The sequence below is a fragment of the Hesperophylax consimilis genome, chromosome 12, assembly GCF_061612785.1.
Source record: "Hesperophylax consimilis isolate HC1 chromosome 12, BYU_Hcon_1.0, whole genome shotgun sequence".
Taxonomy (NCBI): Eukaryota; Metazoa; Arthropoda; class Insecta; order Trichoptera; family Limnephilidae; genus Hesperophylax; species Hesperophylax consimilis.
The window spans coordinates 34,473,203-34,484,228 of NC_142847.1; the positions used below are offsets into that span (position 1 = coordinate 34,473,203).

The window sequence follows — 11,026 nt, forward strand, 5'->3', positions numbered from 1 at the left end:
GGCAACACAGTATTTTTAAGGAAAGAAATGAGAGAATTTTCTGGGAATAAAAAGGGTATGACGGGTGGGTAGGAGTCTAATAGGTAATAAGGTAGGAATGCAAATTTGTGAATCCATCCCTCCCACTGCCGTGCAAGACGATGGATCGAGAGAGTCCGACTGTAGAGGGCAAAGGATCTCTCGGTCCAGCCCGCCACACAGTTGGTGGACAGAAGCATCTGCTGCCAGACCTCGAGAAACCCCGTGAACCAGAGCACCCCATCTAAGTCATCAAACGTAGCGAACCACATGGGTATTATGCAATATTACAAATTATTGTCTATTTCTGTATATGTAACAACAATGCCACTGAACATTAAAACAATTTTAAAATTGACATTTTTATGCAAAGAATAAGGAAGGATTTATGGAGAGAGTTTACCAGCTACAGAGGCTCGTCAAAAAATAGTCACTGCACCGTCTGTATTTAGTGTTCAAAATGTCAACAATCGATACCGCATCGTTAAGCAGCTGAATTGCTTTATTCAGAGGCGCATTATGATAATTTTTACCCCATCTCTTTTAAAGTGAAAGTTTGTCAGCAACTATGTAAGGCTGTGTGTACATATATGGAATTAATATTTTGGTATTGCTTTCATTTCATTGCAGAAATAGAACTTCTCCCATTCTTCGGTACAGTTATTGCATGTCTATTAATTGGCCTGGAGATTGGCATTGTGGTTGGAATCTGCCTCAATATTCTCATGATACTTGCAACCACGGCCAGGCCCAAAATTCACACTGAAATGTTGAAGGTACATTGACAATTCGTTTTTCACTGATTAAGTTAAATTATTTTATTACATGCTTGCCTGCAATAATATGAACAGTTCACCTGAAACTTATTGTTTGTCATCTATTTCAGATGCAAGAACATATTTTGTAACAGTATGGTTCCAAGGTATTCTCTGAATATTTATACCAATCGACTGCTCCGAATTTAACTAATATATAGAAACGTTGGCTCAAGAAGGTGGAATAAGTTCAATTTGGAGCAGAAGATACATTGTAATTTTTATTTATTTAGACTTATTGGTTTTGTAGTAGATTTGATTTCGGTCACATTTTGGCCAATTTGCAAACAACTGCGAGCTCACGCTGCCCAAAATGTGGCCAATTTGAAGAGATATTTTTTTAATTATTGAAAACAATATTAGCGATAAACGAAAATCTGAAACAGAAAAATCAGGAAAAGAAAAGGATATGGTCACATCTAGGACTCGAACCCAGGACCCTTGTCTTTCCGGGACACCGCTCTACCAACTGAGCTAATGGGACCTTATCCCCCTCGGTCACTTTTAACTGTATCATACTTCGAATAAGAACTACCAACATTGTCTTTATTTTTCACCGCACATTTTTATTAACAACTATCTTTATGTATGATCGCAATATTCAACCCGAACTAAATGCAATCTAGACAGCGTCTTTTTAGATAAACCTATCTTATTTTTTTTTATTTTTAATGTGCGACATCTATTGACTTTTCTGCAAGTCTAGAATGAATATTAATTTTTCGGAATAACTGTGTGTCCCGGAAAGACAAGGGTCCTGGGTTCGAGTCCTAGATGTGACCGTATCTTTTTCTGATTTTTCTGTTTCAGATTTTCGTTTAGAAATCGCTAATATTGTCTTCAATAATTAAATATTACAATTTGAGGTTTTACTCAATAAAGTTATTCCGAAGAATTAGATATTTTTTTCATGGCGGTTAATTGTATTGTTAAAAATTCCCATAAATGTTTGTTTTAGACAAATTCTAATATGTATTGTGTATTAATTATTCGTTATTGAATTCTCTCTTATTTAAAGTTATTTCAAAGTTCTAAAATTAAAAATAAGAAGTGAAGTTTAATTTGCTACTGTCAAAAAATGTACTTTTTCGCTGCAGTATGTGCATTTTTGTTAAATAAAATGTGTAATATCGTAACTTATGTGATTTTAAACTAATTCAGTTAGAGTGATTAGAATGATAGAGAAATATAAACAATTTTTATTATTCTAGGATAATTTTTATTCTGATAAATTACATTTGAAAAATTATATGCTAAGTGATAAAAAGAACAAACTATTTTTGCAGTTTTCGTAAGTACAAAAATTTAAATAGTAGTGCGTAATGCATATCATATATATATTTTTTTAAACCCTATTTTTAGTTCTATTGAACTACAACAGATACGTTCACAAAATTTCCTGAAATAAGTACAATTTCAAAGCGTTTGTAAATTTTATGTTTTTTTTAAATATAAAACCTACATACTTGAGATAAATTACGAAATACAGGTAAATTAATTGGTTTTAAACGAAAGTTTATCTGTTTTCATACCAATTTTCAGAGGTATGATTTTTTTAATGAGGGCGGTCGAATTCAAAACCAAATGCACGAAAATCTCCAACCCTCAACGCATTTTATCGTACACATCTTGGCGCTCCAGTGTTATTGAAAAATTTGATGGGTAATTGAAGATTTTGAATTTTTGATTTTGACTGAGTCTTTCGACAAGCTGCTTGTTTATTTTTATATTTTAGCTCATTTCTGCTCCTTTTTACTTATTTTTCATATCATTGCTTAGAGTTAAAAAATTGTATCTACATAAATCATAAAATTTATAAAACTAAATTTGAAATTTTGCAAACCTTTGAAAATGTTGATGTTGTAGATGTGATAAAATTAGTTTTTCGTTCCATTTTATAGTATATGTATATAGATATAAATACAATAATTTTGCATGGACTTCATTTAGCATAAAAATAAATTATATTGTTAAGGATATACAACATCTGTATTTATTATACATTTTAATAATACTTGTTGAATATATTACACACATAATATGTTTATATCATAAAACCCAAAAAATATAGGCTATCTTTAGTACATTTTAGTTTAACCCAAATTGGAGACACAATATTTTTAATCTAAGCCATCGATATTTCAACTTTACATAGATATCTCACCATTGCTATGTTTTATTCACACTGGTTATGTATTTTTTTATGTTTTTCCACCATGTCATTAGAAATGCTGAAATATTTGTAAATTTAGGTTACCTATGTGTTGTAAATTTGGATGTTCTTTGCCTTATCTTTGATACCTTGCCATCATCATAACAGTTATAGCTGGTATCTTTCATAGAAGCATTCCATTGTTTGACAAAGATGCTGACTATGTTCTGTAAAGTTCAGTTATGTTCCACAGTGTACCACAATGTTCCGTAATGTTCCGTAGGTGAACTCCCAAGATGTGCTGGTGGTGTCCCCCAATGACAGCTTACTGTACTGCTCCGCCGACCACTTCTCCAAGGCAGTGATGAAGAAGGCTTTCTCCAAGCAGCACATCAACAATACCTCGCTGATCATCATCATTGATGGCAGCGGAATTAGGAATTTGGACGTTACGGTGGCCAAGGTAGTCTAATTACCTTAAAAATAATAAAGTTATAGCAATCTTATAAATGAATTTATTGTTAATACATACATACTTTAATCTATGGTAAAGTATCGCACCCAAAATCTGACAGGCCTTCAATAACTGGCAGGGCATGAATAAAAATGATCTAATAGACTTAATTTTTTTAATGTAACTTGTGGCGCCATCTACCCAAGATTTATAATAATCCAAGCAATAAATCCAATATAGCAACAGATTTTGTAATGGAGTGGTTATGTTTTTGTCAAATCTTTTCCAAATCTGGAAACGAGCTGAAATGGAAAACCTGTCTTGGGCACTTGAAATCCTTACCCAAGATAAACAAATAAATTTACTGAACATACTTCTAGAGATGTTGCTAGAGTATGAATGGGGAATTTTTACATTTTGGTTCTATATCAAGCTTGTACACAATACAGCGAGGACTCAAAACTAGAAATGACTTAAGACGGTTCCCTCGTGAAAGGGTTTAGATGCTTCTCGGCAGCTGAGGGTCAAGATGTCAGATTTCGGGTACTTTACCGTAATATGTTTATATTCATTGTGTATTTTCTAATTATTTTCAGAGCTTTAAGATCCTCTTGCAAACGCTGAAGTCCAGGGACCAGAAGGCCTTCTTATGGAGGTTTAACACTTCTGTGCAGGAAATACTAACTGGAGTGTATGAGGACAGTGCCAAAATGTTTGTGTTCCAAGAGGAACTGGAGGAAATAGTCAAATGTGAGTACCTACAGCTTTGTCACTTACACTGTGGCATACATTATGTGCAATTGAAGAGATCAATGTACTATTTCAACTACACATGATAAGGAAGCAACCACCCACACTATACACTGCATACTGCACCGCTAATCTGATGATACTACCAAATTTGTGAACATATTTCCCCATCACTAATCTCTAATGATGGCATTTTTATGTTGGCAAATAAATTTTCTAGAACGATTTAAAATGTGTCATTTGATTTGCCGCCTAAACAACATGTTTGTTTTTGTTTGTGAATATGGCATTGTTGTCGTCACAACGATGAACGTTGGTGAAAGCTATCTTACCAGTCAATAGCGTTTTCTACATTACAATGACGCTGTAGTCAGTTTGAAACATTTAGAATTATTAGAATTATGCAGTTTTAGATTGTTGTTTAAATCAATACTTATGAGAAAAAATATTAAAATTACAATTTTTTATTTTGATTATCAGAATCAGAATCTTCCATATATTTTTAACAGCATCTATAGTTTATGAAAGTACCCTATTCCACGCATTAGCACATATGAGCAGAGATGTGCAAAATGGGTACCCAAAACCATTTGAAATGCAAAATGGAAATGGGTCAAAACTTTTCCATTTGAAAATGCAAAATGGTTTTTAGAAAAGCATTTAAAATGTAAAAAGCAAAATACCTATTTTCAAAATGCATTGAAAATGCAAAATAGTTTCTCAGGTCAAAAAATTAAAATAATTATAGAATAGATAATATTAATAATAAAATACCCATTTTGCATTTTGCATTTCCATTTGAAATGGATTTATTTGAAATGGATTTATTTGAAATAAAGCACATCTCTGCATATGAGCCATTGCTTTTTGAATTTTGTAGTGTCATCAGATTAGTGATACAGTGTAGGTTGTTCCTTCCTTGGTGTGTGTAGTTGGCGTAACACGTCCATCATCATAATCGTAATCTTCTTCCCCTCGTCCTATTTGGATCAAGGAGCCATCACTTCTACAAAGTGCCTCTAGACACATTCCTGCGTTACTTCAGAGGCCTCCGTATGGTAAGCCCTGTCTCTCCCCGCACAGCCTTCAGAGTTGCTTTCCCCAACTATTTAAGGGGTGGTCAACTGGACTTCTACCCTTTGAAGATGTTGCCATTGTTTTATGCAATCTGAGTACATGTCCAACCCACCTCATCTGGGACACTGTTGACTGTACCCATCCTGAAATATTTTCTAGAAAACTAACTTTAACTAAACTAATATAAACATTTTTTATTGCAGATGCTGGTACAGCTGAACCTATAGCAATATTGACTGATGTCTAGTAAATTTTTTGCATATAGAAGCAATGTACGGAACTTCTTGACTCCCATACACACCGTAACAATGGGGGGCAGCAGTCAGTACGTTGATAGCCACTATGTCCGGGAGTAGAGGCCTGGACGTCCGGTGGCCGCTAGGTTCCAGGTGGTATCTTGGCGGTTACGATTAATGTAATTTTGTAAACTGATATGGTTGAGTATGCAGAGGCGGGGACAATAAAGTGAGAAGGCCAAGACCAGTGTGGAAGATCTAGAGGGAAGCAGTCGAGGTGGAGCAGAGAAGAGTTGCCTGCAAAGACTCGAGTGAGAATCCCCTTTGAAGACTAGCACCCCGGCATTTGCTTCAAACCTCCACTCTACCTTCTTTCGTTAGGAGGTGAAGTTTCGCAGGTTGTGACGTCCGCTACAATTTTTGCAGCTGACGACACACAATCTTCTCATGCTCTTCAATCTCTTCATGCTCTTTCATTTGACCCCAACCACTTCCCTTCTGCATTTTTATTTATTAAACAATAAAACATGCTTACATAATAAGGGAAAATGTGGGGTCTCAGGCCTGAAAACATTCAGAGTATCGTTTATATTTTACTTAATCTTAAACTTATCTTATTTCTAATTTCCATCAGTTTGGTGATTTTTTCGGCCGGATTCTGGGAATCTTAGTCTATACTTAGGGCATGAGGTCATAACTGAGGTCTTGTGTGTGTCGACGCACTGATTGGTCCGTCCGCCAGTCCTAGAATTGTTAGTATTTTTTTTGTAGATAACGTTTGACTTTAAGCCATCTATATAAATGTATATATCTAGTTAAATTTGTGGTGATACGTAGTCCAATGGACTATGGACTGACTGCTAACGGGATATGTACCTAAAAGGCCCTGGACAGATCTATTTGAGAACAATTTGAAGCCGCGGGGTAAGGGGAACATTCCCTGTCTCATTAACCACTCGCTTGCCCCACATTTTAACAAAAAAGGTCAGGAACAAACCGGAAACCCCAAGAGGCGTGAACGCATTAGAAAGAATTTACCCTAATTACATTATTTTCTATGTAAGTCTATAAAGATAACATTTGTTTTTCATAGACAAATAAACAGAACATATGAAAAAAAAATTATAAATATTTATCGTATTCAGTTTTTTTTTTAAATACATAGGTTTTTTTTTAAACTTCATGCGAGATGTGAATAATATTATTTTAACTGTAGATTCATTCTTCTTCTTTCGATCAATACAGAAAAAAGTTATAGTCTTCCTGAAATGTTAAAAGTTACGTGCTTTCAAAGCCATGTGGGTAAAAAAAACGGCATATTTTGCGAAATTTCAGTATAAAAGTGTGCTGACATGTTGGTTAGACGGATAATTTGAGAATAATTTTTCATTAAACATTTGCAGAAATGTGAAAAAAAATATTATTTACCAACTATTCTCACAAAATACTCTGTCGGGATGAGTGTACAACGCACTTTTCGATGACAGCGCGCAAATAATTACGATCAAAAGTTGTAATTTTCGCTAGAGTGACTACATTAAGCAATATTGATACTATAATATAAATAATTATTAAGTTATTGTTGTTTTATGTAAACAAATAACTGACCGTGTTGAAACAAGATTCAGTTACATCTGAAGATATTCGTTAATATTTTACACAAAATACAAAACATATTAATAATTTTTAAGCAGAAAAGAATAAGTAACAATTCAAAATATAATGCTTATATAAAAAATGTAGAAATATAAAATATTTGTAATGACAAATCGCCAGAAACACAAAATATAACCGTAAAAGTCAATAAACTTTGGCACTACAACTTAAAAATTAGGGTTATCACTCTAAAATCTTTAGTAAAAAAAAGTCCGATTCAGTGATTACACGGAGAAAAAGTTTTATTTCTATAGCTATGATAGATAAAATGCTAAAAAATAAATAGAAGAGTAACTCAGGATGGTTTTAACACAACATCGCAAGTCCAAAAAAGTGGACTACGCTTATTTAAGTGTTTCCCGCGTAGGTATACTTTTGTGGTCCGGGGCAAGCGAGTGGTTAAATTCTCCAAAAAATTCATTAGCTGCACAATGTAAAAAATAAATTAAAAATAGTTAATTTTATATAACTTTGTTAACATTTCAAAAGTTTGTCATACAAGATGGTTGCAAGGCAATTTACCCTTACCCTAGATTTGGCTTCAATGTCATTAGTGCAAAATCGCACTAACGCTCTGTCCACGGCTTTTTAGGTTCATTTTATGGGAGCTTTGCAGACTCCCTGTGTATCAATTCATATGTAATGATATTAAGTTTGTCTTGTCTAATGATAAACATGTTGTATGAATTCATTGTTAGTAGATGGTGAACGTCCAATGAAGAGCACCAAAAAAATAATATGTATATTTACCTATCTTATAAATTTGCTATTTTTAAACTGTGATAATTCATGTTGTAATACGTACATCATTATTAGTCTTAAATTATACTAGTAAAAGAATGAATGATTTTTTTGTATTTTTGTTATTAACGTATTTCCAAATATAATAAGCGATTGTTTTGATTGTGTCATATTGATTAAATTATTAACATAGTCATTATGTATAATAATATATAGGGATCTACTATAAATTATTCTCAATAATAATTGAATTTTTTCCAAAAAAGCAATGTAAAATTTTGTCATTTTTTAAATAACATTTTTATCTATTATCGTTTGAAGCATTACGCTTTGAAGTTTCCTTCAGAAAATGTCGATACCTCATTCTTTACGAGGAAGTGGAACTATCATAAATAATCCACTCACTAGTGGGCCTTCGGGCCTTTTGTATGAAACAAATTGGTCCTAAAAAACCATAGATATGCCAATATATAGACAGTAAAATTCTCACCCGGAGCCTACTTATTATACTCTACACCAATGAAAAACTCTGAAAGTTTATTCCATAGACTTTCACTGCTTTTCATTGGTGGACATAGTTATGTTAGTGGACGTCACAATATTTCGGTTCCAATTTTCGATTGGAGTTATACCCCCTAGGAACTATCGAAGCTTATTATTGTTTTTTAATAATATGTATTATACATATATTATACATAGCTTATAATGTTTACCAGTGGCGTACCTTGGTCTATAACCAAGAGTAGGCTTGTGTGTGTTTAGTTTTTCAATTTCAGATGAGATTTATTGTTGTTCTTTTAATATTTTTAAATTAAAATTCACATCTTCTGCTAATTGTTGTGTAATAATATTTTTATAATTCTTTTTCTTACGCTAGGCACAGCTTTTCAGCCTTTATGGACTGCAAGCCACAGATGTTTACATAATATTATATTTATGTCCCACCTTTACGAATTTATTTTCTTGTATTTTTAAATACAAACTTTTGTTGTATAGAAAACCAAATATGTTGACAGCATGTTATTTTAAAAGATATTAGTACCTAATAAGCTTGATGTACATAATACATTGGCATCATGATAATTATTAAATATTGAAGCAAAATATTTATCATTTAATTATAATTAGCATTAGAAAATCAAATGTGAAAAGAGGTTGTTGGAATTGTTGAGCTATAACGATCATGAAAAACCAATATGTACGTTAATTATATAAAATGTTATTATTACCAATGTTTCAACATTTCCCACTAAATCAGAACAACAAATGAAAATAAATGAACATACTGCAAAAACTTTTTTTACCTTTTTAGCTTAAAATTCAGTTAAAATCTCAATAATTGTAAAATGTAAAATAAAACAGTTTCTAAAGAATATATCAAACTTCGCAGAAAAGGTGACTCTGCGCGCTATCTCCGACTATATATGAAAGATAAAGCATTTCTCTAGGCACTCTTCAACCTTACTAAAGGGGCGATACATCTCGCTATCAGTAACAGGTATTGCGTATAGACTACTTAATGACTTCCCTGGAAGGGATCACTCATTTCACTACCAATATCAGGTTTACAGCCTACGACCGGCTCATGATCTCTGCTTGGTTCAAGGCTGTGCACTCGCTTTATAGGCCACCGGCGGTACATCTTTCGGTAGGTAGCGGAAGGTGAGCCACTGATTGGTGAACTGTGAGCTGCAGCCCAATAGACTTCTGTTAAGGAAGTATAATATATACGTTAGATAAGGATACCGTATTAGGTGTGAGCGAGAAAGTATTCGGGCTCTCACGGTTTCGTCTTGTTAAAATGTATAAAAAATTGTCAATATGTAAATAGTATGTTATGAAGGTTCAATTCAATAAAAGTAATATATTCCGATGGTTGTGAGTGTTGTGACCTTTTACTTTTGCAGATTTATTTCAAAATATATTTCATATTAAATTATTTAATTAAAAGTATTACAAATCATTGCTCAAATAAAAATATCATTAAAATAAATAATATGTATATAAAGTCAGCTATTTTTTTCTTTGTTATTATAATACTAACGCACACCTGGAAAAAAACACCTACGGTCTAAATTCTCGACAAATCGGTTACAATTTTGAAAATTGTTACCTTTAATAAATTGGAATTGTTGGCATTTAAAATAATTTTCTGTTAAAAGTATTAAATTAAAGGTAAGTACTTTATCGCGTTTCTGTATTCTCCAAACAAATACTTCCAATTTTGAACATTTTGAACAGAAATAAGATTTTTTTATCATTATTATTTGTTTCTTTTTATCATTTGTAATATTGTTGATATTTCATATTCCACTATGTTTGTGATATGTGTGTTCTATTGATGACAAGGAAATAAGAGAATGCTTGAAAATTTTATTTCTAAGGGCTTTACTTATAAATACGAGTATGTAGTTTAAATTATAATGTTGCGATTGTGCCAAATAAATTGTTGTTATATTTTCCCTTTATATAAGAAATCTGCATTCTCAACATGTTTTTCTATTCTTTAATGTATTCACCAAATGTGTTTCAAATGCCCGCAGCTGGTGGGACTGCTGCATCTCCTAATCGAGATATGTTGTGAGGTTGAAGGAAGTGGGGAGGGGAAGAAGACCGAGAAAGGATGATCGGGAAGTGCCTGGTCAAATCTGATCACTAAACACTGGTAAACCCATTTCAAGAAACATTTTGGTTTTAAATGGTTGTCTTTAGAAGTGAGGCTCCTCCGATTGCCTCTCATCCCAGAAGATAGGTGGAAACTTGAGTGGCAAATGGCCAACGTGGGAAATGCACATCTCACACAGGACCCCACCGAGAGACAGCCTGGGTTCTCATTGCCTCGCAAAACCTGGTCCCCCATCAATATGTTAAGGTGCTCCCATAGCCGCTGTGCCCACATGATGCACAAATGGGGCCTTAAAGAGTCGGCGATGTGTGAATGTTGTGCGGTGCAGACCACACAACGAATGGCCAACGAATGCCCGCTCCATTCATTCCCCGGCGGGATTGATGAGGTCCACTTTGCGACGCCTGAGGCCCTAGACTGGCTCGCAGACCTAGATGTCCCCTTCTGACCCCCCCACCATACGAAAGAAGAATGGTTGTCTTTCACCAGGGCTATATTTAA

The 11,026-nt window shown here is 33.6% G+C and overlaps 1 protein-coding gene across 1 annotated transcript in view; it reads left to right on the forward strand.

Annotated features, from left to right (window-relative positions):
* The window catches only part of LOC149419541 (sodium-independent sulfate anion transporter-like), a 29,565-nt gene extending 19,235 nt beyond the window's left edge, over positions 1 to 10,330 (forward strand). Inside the window, exons 11-14 of the mRNA XM_089637874.1 lie at positions 649 to 794; positions 3,269 to 3,448; positions 4,036 to 4,189; positions 5,470 to 10,330. Of these exons, the coding sequence (XP_089494000.1) occupies positions 649 to 794; positions 3,269 to 3,448; positions 4,036 to 4,189; positions 5,470 to 5,513 (524 nt within the window). The 3' untranslated portion in view covers positions 5,514 to 10,330. The remainder of the gene's footprint in view (positions 1 to 648; positions 795 to 3,268; positions 3,449 to 4,035; positions 4,190 to 5,469) is intronic.
* The last annotated feature ends 696 nt before the right edge of the window (positions 10,331 to 11,026 follow it).